At 40.5% G+C, this 12,945-nt stretch overlaps 1 protein-coding gene across 1 annotated transcript in view; it reads left to right on the forward strand.

Moving 5' to 3' along the window:
• Positions 1 to 9,375, forward strand: part of wdr70 (WD repeat domain 70) — a 36,820-nt gene extending 27,445 nt beyond the window's left edge. Inside the window, exons 14-18 of the mRNA XM_083929356.1 lie at positions 2,480 to 2,580; positions 3,091 to 3,170; positions 4,754 to 4,870; positions 6,857 to 7,019; positions 8,138 to 9,375. Of these exons, the coding sequence (XP_083785482.1) occupies positions 2,480 to 2,580; positions 3,091 to 3,170; positions 4,754 to 4,870; positions 6,857 to 7,019; positions 8,138 to 8,225 (549 nt within the window). The 3' untranslated portion in view covers positions 8,226 to 9,375. The remainder of the gene's footprint in view (positions 1 to 2,479; positions 2,581 to 3,090; positions 3,171 to 4,753; positions 4,871 to 6,856; positions 7,020 to 8,137) is intronic.
• The last annotated feature ends 3,570 nt before the right edge of the window (positions 9,376 to 12,945 follow it).

Here is a 12,945-nt window from a genome sequence, read left to right on the forward strand (position 1 = left end):
CTTAAACAATGAGCTTACGCCATTCTTTTCAGGGAGGCCTTTGATATGAATGCTCGGTCTTTCATCCTCAGTAAGAGCAGCCAAGCTTGAAAGGTAGAAGGAAGACTAACTGTTCTTTCTCATGCATCTTACCAAAGGAAATGTTGCATGATGTAAAAGGCAGTTATTACAGTAATGCAGTGAGTTCATACTAATAAGAGACTTCTTTGACATGTGCCCACTCAGCGTGTAGCTGCAGTGCGAAGTTGAGAGTTCTCCTTTCTCCTACTGAATTCAGTTGGCCTGTACAGCCAAGTCAGTCAGAAGCATTACACATTTGGATCCACTCACCAGTGGCTAAACCGGGAACACAGCTGTGACTTTTGTGTCCCATTAGTGCTGCATAACTTTATTTCATAATCAGCGTTCATATTGGGAGAGTCACTGTTGTCTTATTTATCTCTAATCAGCCTTTGGTATTTTAATCTGAAGGGACATAGGGGGCTGCTACTGAACTGACTGACTAAAGTTTCCTCCTTCGTAATGTGATGTAATTTTGTGGACGTGAAGCGTAAACAGGGGTTCCTAGAGTATAAACATGCTGCTTTGAATATCTGGAAAGCAGTTTTACTGTTGGACTGGACTGAGCTGTGCTTGGCTCTGGGTTTCTCAGCGTATCCAGCTGGGGTGGGCCCCTCTCAACTGCTCTGTTTTAGGCTGCGCCGCTCTCTCTGTTTGTCTTGTTTCACTGCTGACAGAATGATTTGTTTGGGTCTGAAGAAGTTGTTTTCTGAACTTGGAACGTCTGTAGTTACCTGGCTGAGGTGTTTTAGTTATTATGCCAGATTTGGGTCATGCTATGTTGTGTGGCTGTACAGTGTATTGGGTGAATTCCTCGGGCTTTACAGTACCTGCAGAGTGTAACAAAATTCCTAACTGTCGTCTCTGCCTTCCCTCGCTTGTAGGGACCGTCCATGTTGCTTTAGCAACCCTGACGGGGCAATTTATAACCCACACATTTACACTGAAGCACATCCACAGTGGGTAGACTTTAATTGACACATACATGTTGAAAAATGTTTTTTATAAGTTGAGTGGAAACAGTATCTCCCTCACAAATACAGCGGATTTTCACAGTTCAGAATAATTTTTTTTAACGTTATTATGCTAACATAACACAAGGAAAAAAGATTTACGTTGGTGCTTATTAAGTCATTTATTGTTAGTATTATACATGTTATCATCTATCCACCAATGTATTAATGGAATATATGAGGCTCAAGTTAAGCACATCCTGTTTAAAGCATTTTCCAGAGCTCTCTATCAGTTACAGCCAGCTCATGATCCGGTTGAGCAGATTAACCCTCATCTGTCCAATAAGCTACACACTACGGAGCATTTGGCCCGATTGTGTAGATATGCATGGTTAATTCACATGATGACAAAATGTAATCTTATATAGAATAATGGTCGTATCTAATTTTCTTGTTAATAATCGCTTTGTTGTATTTTATAGTTTTCGTTGTAATATGGAAGTAAAATAATCAGAAAGCCATGCTTGTTTGAGTGCACGAGTATTTCTCTTGTACACGTCTGTATCCTGTATCCTGGTGGGAAGCTGAACAGCTGGGCGCTAAGCAGCTTTCACCGTCACAGAATCTGGATGTCGTAGTCCTACCCACCCCCCACCCTATGCCCCTGTCCTAGACCCCCCACCCCCCCAGATTGCCTACTCCAGCCAACATAAAGACAAACACTCACTCGGTCTCAAAAATGCTGTGCAACTACAGGACAAATATATGTGTGTATATACAGTATATAAACGTCAACAGTGACATGCTGTGACAAGTTGTCACAATAGATTGTGATACTCTGATAATATGTATGAGGAAAAGAGACACTACTGCAGGGAGTCTAGCGTGTGTGTGTGTGTGTGTGTGTGTGTGTGTGTGTGTGTGTGTGTGTGTGTGTGTGTGTGTGTGTGTGTGTGTGTGTGTGTGTGTGTGTGTGTGTGTGTGTGTGTGTGTGTGTGTGTGTGTGTGTGTGTGTGTGTGTGTGTGTGTGTGTGTGTGTGTGTGTGTGTGTGTGTGTGTGTGTGTGTGTGTGTGTGTGTGTACTTTGCTCACTCTCTATCTCTTGCACACACCTCTGGATAAATGTGGTCACATTTGCCTATTGGCACTGGGCCATCTGTCACACACAGACTGAGGGATCCAGCCCTCATCCCAACACCCAAATATAGTCAACTAGAACAGCAGAGCACACTTGGACTGAGACTCACAATACTTGAGACAATAAAATATGGTGGTTATCTTTTGTTCGCAGAGAAGCAGAAACATTCTTGTAAATCTGAACCACGGTAGAGAAAGAAGTTCACAACCTGCTGTGGGCTGCAGCTGTCTTGAAGCACGACCTGTTTTCCTCACATGTACCACCTTCAGTTACTGTACAAAAAAACACTCAACTGTATCTTCTTGTTGTTTCTTTCTGTGTATTCCAGAGCGTTGTCCGCTGCCTGTGGCACCCAAAACTTAACCAGATAATGGTGGGAACTGGGAATGGACTGGCCAAGGTCTACTATGACCCTGTTAAAAGCCACAGGTACGTTCAGGTTAGACCTTTAGAAATAAGGCTGGTGTTATTTTTAAACTTCTTTCTATTTACAACAATTCCCCTGAAGAGTCTAAAACTAAGAACAAATTCATCCTAACAGTTATTGTCTGTGTAGCCAGAGCCTAAAATAACTTGGAGCCATGACATATAATATTTTTTTGTTGTTGACCAAAACAATTAAAAACACATGTAAGAGAGCCATACGGTTGCAATGTAAAACATATGTGTTCAGTGTAATCAACACAGCGTAAACAGTGTAAAAATAAGCGTGCAGTTGTTTATCTGTCTCTGTGTTAGTCCAACCAAATACCATTACTGAATAATTTATTGTTGTTCCTAATATATATATCGGTACACTATTGCCAATAGCTCTTTTGTGTATTTTAACATAGGCTGTGGCATTCATTGTTGGTTTAAGTGTCCTCTTACCTTTGATCTCCTGTTTTCCATATGATATGTTCAGATAGTCTCATTTTTAACCAACTGGCTCTTTTCCAGAGGGGCTAAGCTGTGTGTAGTGAAGAGCCAGCGGAAAGAGAGACAAGCAGAGACGCTAACACAAGATTACATCATTACACGTAAGTTCTTCTGTTCAAACACTCTGACAATCTGTTTCATCCATACCTAAGAGTAGTAACATTTGCTACTTAATAAACTTAATTCCCTGCCATTAGCCTTGCCAAACCTTTTAATCAGAAAACAATTACTGATGCACTTAAAGTGCCTTTCTCAAAGCCCTGCAGCAGTCCACCTTGAGCCACAAACCCATTGGCTCTTCACAAAAAGCATTGCGTGTGTTAAACAAGAGAAAAACATCACCAAAAGACAGGTGACAAGTGGACGATATTCTAAGCAATTCCTCCTTTTTCTTTAGATGTTAAGAACAAAAATACCAACCCTTGTTTACATGCTACCTCTCGCACAAACGTTCAAACACACTCTCATAACGGGCTATTTGCGAGGAATGAGAGTGTTCAGGGCCTTCACAGGCCCATTAGCTGATGGAGCAGGGTGTATATGAGTGGGCCGACAGCCGCAGGGCACTGTGCCACGCGGCGGCCATGTGGTCTGCAGTCACGCCGGATCACGCTAGAAACGGCCGCCTCTCCCACCCCTGCTTGCGTGATCTCCTGCTGGTCCACACTGCACACACCGTACACACACCGTACACACACCGTACACACACCGCACACACCGCACACACTCACACACTACTGTCCTACCTGTCATGCTTTCATATCACACACGAGGCTGTCATCTCTTTTGTGCGTGCTTGCCCCCAGACTGAAGTCATGAACCTGCACGAATAGAACAGCTGCCGACACGCCGCCCCTGATTGGCTGCTAAGACCCAATTCAGACGCCATTTATTGTTTGGGCTACAGCAGCCTCTTCAGATGCATCATGTGATTACATTGCCATGCCAACAGGGTGTAAAATAGGCAGGCATTTGACTGCCACAAGCAGCGAGTGACGCACTTGATGCCCTGGCACTGGAAAATTAGAGGGGACGGGAAGCATGTGATGGCCCATTGAGAAAAGCGAGGGAATCTGTTAACAGTAACCTTTTTGCTTAATGTAGCGTAGAGGAGAAGAATTAACACTGAACAGCGACAGGACTCCTGAATGGAAAATCACTTTATCTAGCCCTTTACTAAAGTGTCTCTTTGTAACCCCTGAGGATAAGAGCAGAGCATACACTCACTTTACACAAATGCTCACTCACACATACACGCAGAGTCTCTCCTTGTCGCACACATTCACTCACACACTCATGGATTTAAGTGCTGGCGGCCTTTATTGTGACAGTGTTCACAAAAGTGTGAAGAGTGGCAGAGTGATTGTCTGAATCTAAACATGGGGGATATAATGAATATGTTGGTGTTCACTATGGCAGAAAGGTCAACAGGTGTGTGTATTTTTGTGTAAATGCTACGCATCTTCTGCAAGGTGTAGTAGTAGTTTCTGCACTTTCTGTATAGAGAACCCTGCCAAAGCTCAGCTTCTCATTCTGTCTTCATTTAGCGATGCAGCACTATACATGAGCTGTGAACATGGAACATATCGCCAGGTGCCCTGTCTGCTTATTGTGCGGCTGTGTTATATGATCTTGCAGTTACCTAAGCGACTTGATGATCCTTGTTTACCATGTGTGTCTCCAGCTCATGCCTTACCCATGTTCAGAGAGGCCCGGCAGCGGAGTACACGAAAACAGCTTGAGAAGGACCGACTTGACCCAAAGAAATCCCATAAACCTGAGCCTCCTGTGTCCGGACCAGGTAAAGGGTTTTTTTTTTAATTTGCTTTTATTAGTGTAAAACATTAACTTCACAGACAAAAAAGTAACAAGAAAATAGTAAAAAAAAAAAAAAAGAGTAACAAGAAAGGCATGCTATAGCGTGTGTACAGTGAGTGTCCCTAGGAGACAAGACAAAACAAACTAATGAGCAAAAACAAAAACACACTAACTGCCATTTGAATATGATTATAGTAATGAGGTATGGCTACAGTTCTACTGTTGTTTTTAAAGTGTGTTATTACACATGACTCTGTTTGAGGCAGATGTACAAATGCACAGTTGATGATGTGTTCAGTATTATGCAATCCAGCTGAAGTCGAGCTATGACAGAACTGCTCCCACTTGGGCTCTCAAATATTCATTGTTGCCTCATATTTTTTAGCTGCTGGAACAAAATGATGCGTTGTGAACTTTCTCTGGAAACCCTGGTCAACCTCGTTGTACCCACTTTAGTAAATACCACAACTATGCACAATCATGGATACAGTTTGATCTTAGTTCCAATAAGCATTTCATGCTTCATTGTTTTCGAGTTGGGTCATTATTGCAGTCACTTTTACTCACCTATTCATTCAGTACTATGTACTTATAGCAATTTAATAGCATATTTTCTTTTCTCAGATTTAAAAAGAAATGTATTTTTTTTAAAACATTTTTTTAGACAGGTAACATACAAAACGTAGCAAAATATTAAACAGCAGGCCATACACATTTTGCCCAACAGAACTTCCTAAAAAAAGCCACGTTAGCCCACTAAGCCAGATTTAATGTTTAGCATTCAAAGGAAGTTGTTATTGACGGATATGATATATTCAGTATATATCAGTGCTTCTTTATTTTACTTAATTGTAATAAGGTCTGTAGTGAAAAAAAAAAAACTTCACTTATACAATGAATCCTTTATAAGTAAAAAAACAAACAAAAAACTGCTCAGCTAATGACAATGAATCCGATTTGTTTTGTCTATGAGTGACAACATGTAGAATCACAGGCTGAAAGAAAGACATAAAAGTAAATTGAATAGTCTGCAAATGAAAATGAAAAAAAAAAAAGGTTAACTACTTGATAGCAGGCCAGTGGTTTTTAGATGACAGGCTGTCTTTGTATTGTTTATCCTGTGTGTGACATGACTTTGCATAAGTGGGGGGATAATGTTTGGTGGTTGGCTGGATGCTTACATCAAGGGTAAGAGGTGCCTCTCAATCCCCCAAACAACCTCACTGCCCAACTCTCGCAGGAAAATCTGTGTTTAAAAATGAGAATGTATGTGTGTGCACACGTCTTGATCTTATAGGACAATCATAACAATGTCCTCTCTGCAAAGCAACAAGTTTTTCTCCCAAAAGCTCCATGAAGTGCAGTCATATACGGCCAACAGCACAGAAGTACTCCGCAAAGACTACCGCAAAGATCAGTGGAGCTTTTAGGCACCACCATCTGCAAGAACACAATAAGTGTACACAACAGAATTCTACCTAAAGTAATAAAAAACTTATAAGGCAATAATATGCCAATACCAAAACAAAAAAGTACTGATTCAAACATAGCATAATCTTTGTGCACATCACACTATGATCAAGGAGTAATGGTAACATTTTTATAAAGAATATAATAGAGGTACAATGTACTTTTGTAATTAAATACAATAAAACATTACTAAGGTACTACTGGGTTAGCTAACTGGTGCAGCATACAAACTGTAACTATAAATAGTGAAATCACCTGGCACCAAAGACACGCACGCAGATGTACAGAGTATAGTGGATAAAAGATTGTGACATCATCATCTTGCACTGAAGACTAGCCAATAGCCGACTGCCAGATCAGTCTGGTAGAAGTCTGGCTCGTCACTGATTTGGGTATGGCTGTCATCAAACATTAAAGAGATGCGTTTTTAAGATATGTTTTTTTTTTATTTATTGTTTTAGATAAATCAATCTAATCTAGTAATCATGTGTCCTGACAGGTCGTGGAGGAAGAGTTGCAGCTCATGGTGGCACTCTGTCTTCATTCATTGTGAAGAACATCGCTTTAGATAAAACCGATGACAGTAACCCACGACAGGCCATCCTACGTCACGCCAAGGATGCTTCAGATAACCCTTACTGGGTTGCCCCAGCATACACACAGTAAGTAACCCGTCATATCTTAAAATTCTAGAAAATATGAATAATTTAAACACTCCCTGTCCACCTTTTTGTCTTTTCCTCACTCATTCATCCTCTCTCAACTCTGGGTTTGCTCTCATTAAAAGACAGTGTAAGATGAGTCTTGGGAGTGTTGCTTATGCCATTGTGATGGGACTTGGGTTTCTTCCTACCGGTGTGACACATAAATGTTTAAAGAGCTCTACAGTTTTACAGGTACACACTTCACACTGCAGAAAGGAGAGTAATGGAAGACTTTAGATCACTATCGGACTCAGACAGCTATGTAAACCCGGAACAAAGCTGTGAGCCAAATCAAACAGACTGTGTCACGTACTGCAAGGAAACGATCTCTAGTTGAATATAAAATATATATACATTATAGTAGATGAATCTAATAAAGTACACCACATTAGCCTAAATGCAGAGCTCTCTCAAGCTGTAGGATAATCGTCACTATTACAGCACTTTTTGTTTGGCTGGGAAGAGCGGCCCTGTAAAGACAGGTCTAGATTTGGTCCCCACGGTCTTCTGCACCCTGTTACTATCACATCTGCAGCCTGAATGTCCTCAAAGGTCCCATATTATGCTCATTTTCAGGTTCATACTTGAATTTTGGGTTTCTTCTAGAACATGTTTAAATGCTTTAATGTTCAAAAAACACATGAATGAATGTGCATGGTTTGTGTGACTGCGGGTGCATGCATGAGTGCATCTCTGCACCGTCATTGCAGCCGGGGAATGACTGTAACTGTATAGTTGTGACATCACACCCATACAGAAGTCCTGGCGGCACATTTAAAGGCCCAGTTTATTTATAGGGTCCGTGGATTTAGTGTTTTAATACTTTCACAGTCTTTATAAAGCACCTCGATCTGCTTTATAAACAGAAAACACATGAAAATCTCACTTTACAATATGGGAATTTTAACTCTAGTATAGAAGAAATCATTTGCCCAAAGCACTAAAATGTCTTTAAGCATTTGTGCCTTCCCTGACACGTCTCATCTGGCTTTTAAGTTTTAATTAGCAGTTTATTGCTTTGCTCTGAAGTTGTCTGAAAAATCTTGAATCATTGCCCCGTTTTTGTTTCCCTTTAGGACCCAGCCAGAGCCTGTGTTTGCAGAGGAATCGGAGGAGGATGAGGAAGCTGACAAGGAACCACAGTGGAAGAAACGCAAGATCTGAGGTGCCTCAACAGCAGCTCATTTTATATATGATAGCAGACTGGGTGGGCTTGTGTTTGTATGTATATCACTGTAACCATAAAGGTCTCAGGCTCAATCCCAAAACACTGAGTTACTGTCGGAAACCGTGCATATGAGCATCAATTAAGTAACTAAATTGTACAGTGTCTGTCCTCCCTCACAACTTTTGCATATATGTATTTATGTGTGTGCTTCTGTGTTAAAGGGTAACACATAAATGTGCAGGCATAATATAATTTTATACAGTTGCAATTCATCAACCTCGGAAGAACAAGGCCTTTTTATGTCTGTTTTGATTATATCGACTCCATTTTCATCATTTCTATTGTCTTCTCCCCCCACATCTCCAGAGTTTGCTAATGCCTCATAAATTGTCTCCAGATTTTTGGTCTGGTTGTGTTCATCAACAAGGAAGAACAGTGTACTAGTTTCTAGAACGTAAATTGCATAGGCATAAACAAACGCGTGGACAATTCTATTGTCTTTTTATAAGGATTTACACTGTTTACGACTGTGCAGTTTTATTGGGTCTGATATACAAAACTTCTATCAGACATCTGATAATTTTGATTTTTTTTTTCCTACATACTGTATTTCACCTCAACAATTATATAAAGCCATTGATATTCTCTTGTCAAATAGTGATATATTTTACCTGAATTGAAATTAAGTGATAGATTTGCTTATTCCAGCTAATCTAACTATCCATTTTTAGGCTTCTTTTTGAATATTCAATTGGTTAACTTTAATGCAAGTAGTGCAATTTCTAATATTGATGAATAAATGAGAAATCCCATCTGATGTGGTCTGCTTGCTAACTTTTCCTGTAGCTGCCAGTAGCTCCGTACAGGACGCTGATTGGTCCGAGCCCTGGTGGCTTGGACACAAACGCATTACTTGAAGCCTGAACAGATGGATTTTTTGTATGATCTTGTGATCCCGCAATTCTCCCGTGATATCATCTCAAGTATCCGGCAAGGTTAACATAATGGAGCCATTTCTTTGTTTTTCTCTTCCAATGACCTGTAAAGTGTCTAAAAATATTTCAACTGACAGAGAAAACCACAACATACAGATCTAATCAAACACATGTTTGTGTTCTTTAAACATCTCTCTGGAATGCAACCTCTGCCTACAACAACAAACTAGATGTGTTTTTCATGCTTGTAACAAGAGAAATTTGAGTCACGTTTCATTCCACTGTATAAAATGTATTTTTTTGCAGCATGTTGATGAGTTTTTACTTAAAGTTGCTGTTTTTCACTCTGATTCCCCATGTACACTGATATCTGATGCTACCAAAAACACAGAATTATTTACACTCCATATACCCGTCATTTAGCTAGTGTTTCTACTCAGTGACATACAATGGGTGAAACTGTAGAGCAGTGTTAAATTCCTAGCCAACTAGAGTTACAAGCAGACAATTGAATTTTTTAGTGTCCTGGAAAACTTCCTGTGGCCATAAAATGAAGGAGACGGTAAAATACCAAGACAAGAAATATTGAAGAACTAAAACAATGAGTGATGTTTTTAAGAGTGTCTAAAGTGGAGAGCTGAGAGGAGAGGCTTCATGGGGGAGAGGCTGACGTCAAGTTCTTCTTGAGAAGAAGAGTTCTCAGCCAGCAGGAGGTGAGGAGTGACTGCTGTTTTATGAACCACTTGGCACATGGAAAAGAGAGCCTGTGTGTGGAGCTGAAACCGTAGCCTCCAGGTGGAGGCATTTTAAGATGCAGACCTGTCAAAAGGGTCAGCTCATCCAAATAATAAAGAAATATGTTCTTACTTACAATATCTACAGTGGTATCTATCTATGCTAAGTACAGAGGAGGTGAATGCTAGTTTGTGTGCCGCTCAAAGCATTCAAAAGTTTGAAAAACAATCAACCCCGGATACAGAGTCCTAATTATTCAGAGTATTCCACAGTCCTTTTTATGATTCATTTTCATTTTAACATCTTTCAACTCAAGAAATAGTCCCAAAGAAAACTTTCTTTTTGTGACCACAAGAAACCACCAATTACTGTTGGCACTGGATATGGAGGATAAAATCACACTTAACTTGACAGGAATAAACAAGTGGAAACCAGATTTGTGGACTAAAGAATAACACTGACAATAATTTATATTTTCCTAATTGGCAACAAATACATGACTCATGAGTATTGAAAGACAAACCGTCTGTGGTCTGTGGTACTTAGTCACAAGCCCATTGGTATTGCACAGCCAGACCTATTTCCACAGCGCTGTCTCAGTGCTAAGTATGGTCAGACTGCACGAGTTAACATTTCTGGGATAGGGAAAATTGTATTCAAATTTCTTTAAACCAATCACAATTGTCTTGAGCGGTGCTAAGCCCTGGATGCAGCAAAATAGGTAGCAGAAGCGGCCTGATGTGTGAGAGACTCGCCGCATGTCAGGCTTTCCCAGCACTGTACATCCGGTAAGCTGGACTACAAGCCCATTGGTTCCTACTAAAGACAGTAAAACTGTAACAACTTTTGAGCAAACAGTTGCTTATCTACACATCCAGCTGTAATGGAACAACATTTTCATTAATTTAGAGTCGTGTTTCTGGCCACGTGGTAAATATAAGTCCAGTATTTACTGTCTTTTTTTTGGTTTGTACCAATTCCTGAGGGAATTATCTGTCTCTGCAAGACGCTACATTATGTTCACCATCTATAGACGCTAACTTTGTCTGACTTTTTGTGCATGGCAGGTAAAGTGCAGTGGGTTATTAGAGCTGAAAACAGCTGCCTACATCTAAAAAACGATGCTGAAGAGAAACTGAACCAAAACATTAAAGTCGTTTGCTGTAAAACTTAAATAATGAGCCGAAGAATGACGGAACACTTCCTAGAGCTGAGCGATAGTTCTCTGGAATTTTGTCAGCTTTAATTATTAGTCCTCGGCACTGAAGAGACAAGTCACATTTTTGATACAAGACACCTCTTAAAAAGATTCTATTAAGAAAATTAAGGGTAATATGTAGTGGTCCAAAATATTTAAAACTTGTGAGACTTGTGACTTGCTCTTGTCATACCTCAGCTATACATTGTTTACACACCTTGAGCCCCTGCTTAATGACTCACTGTTTGTACCGCTGCCACCTTCTCATCAGCATATACAGATCTTCTTTGCACAGTGGAAACATTCTTGTGCGCCTTGATTTACAACTCAGTGCCGCTTTACGGCTAGCTTTTGTTTACTGTACGAACCTGGGCTATTGTTCAGGAATGCATGCCACGCTGTAGAGGCCATCTCTCAAACCGTCCCCACAGTTCTCCTTTTAACACAAATTTTCATCCTCAATTTTACATGATGCTTGTATAAACACATCGTAGACCAATTAGCACCATCTGGCACCGGGGCATTATTTGCACATGTCAGAATACCAAGAGACACGCTCATTTAATAGAAACAAGTTTAATTCTGTAAAAAGTTATAAAATGAATATTGTACAAAAATAAAGTTTGCAGAGAGCTTTGGTTCTGTAACACAAAACAAGTGAGACGACATGACAGGTTTTTTCACAGATGTGTTAACACGTCAAGGAGTGAAAATGACATCCAATCCTTCTTTCTTATATTAACACTGAGGATTCCTTTGCATCTTTACCTTTCGCTAGTTTACCTTTGCAATCGAAACCAGAGGACTAATCTCCAAGGAACAGTTGAGCAAACAGTCATGAAGATGAGAGGGCTAGTGGTCACAGTTTACACACTTTAATGTATGGTATCGGAGAGTAGCGAGGTGCTCTGAGGCTTCTGGGAAGTCTCCTAACTGCACATTCTCATCTGGAAAGGCTTATGCACAAATCAGTTGTTAAAGGGGAAGATGATCCAATTGATGAGGTATGCTGTGATAAAAGCTAGAGTTTTTTTTTCCCTGTGTGTAGTGTTTGGCCTAAATTCAGCTTGATGCAGTGGATTTGTTCTGTGTGCAGGGGGGATTACAAAGTAAAGCTGGCTTGCTTGCTGCTGGGTGGGCACGGATACCTTGGTCCCTAATCCGTGCTAACATCAAGACCTACCCGAGGGCTCTCTTTGTTCCACTTAAAACGATCCCCTCGCAGGGTCTCAATGGGCACAGCAACATGTTTTTTAAAGAGCCTCTCTCTTTTTTTCCTGGATGTATATTTGTGTACAGTTTGATTGCTGAACAAGTTATTACATGTAGAAAGTGTGTTGTTGAGTTTACCCACCATATCCCCTCTGTAATTCCAGAACATATTCTTTTGTCCAAACGTCTAGTCTTAAGATATTTACATCAGTTGCACGATGACAGCCACTACAGTAGCTAGATCTACCTTAAACTGCCTTCACCAATATGCCTTTTGCCCATGGGGATATTTGGTTAAGACTCATGTTAGAGGATCACTTTCAAATCCCCTTTCAAGGAGTAAGACCTGTCTGTCAGAGTCGAGACAGAAACACAAGCAGTCTTGTGAACTTTAAAGCCTATTGGGACAGCAACCGCTGCAAAGCCTTTGCTCAGACTTGGTGCGAGGCCAGAGTGTGGTTTCGGGTAACGTATGCTGATAGGCAGGTATTCTAGCAGCTTCTGTACTATGTGACTCAAAGGATGGATCCTCAAAGGCACCTGCAGATCCTTAGTGACCACTTCTCTCATGTGTTAGTGGTGATGTGAAATCTATATTGGGTTATTCATTTGAAAATTGTCTTCAAAATAAACAGC

Source organism: Echiichthys vipera, assembly GCF_963691815.1.
Source record: "Echiichthys vipera genome assembly, chromosome: 16".
NCBI classification, from domain to species: Eukaryota; Metazoa; Chordata; class Actinopteri; order Perciformes; family Trachinidae; genus Echiichthys; species Echiichthys vipera.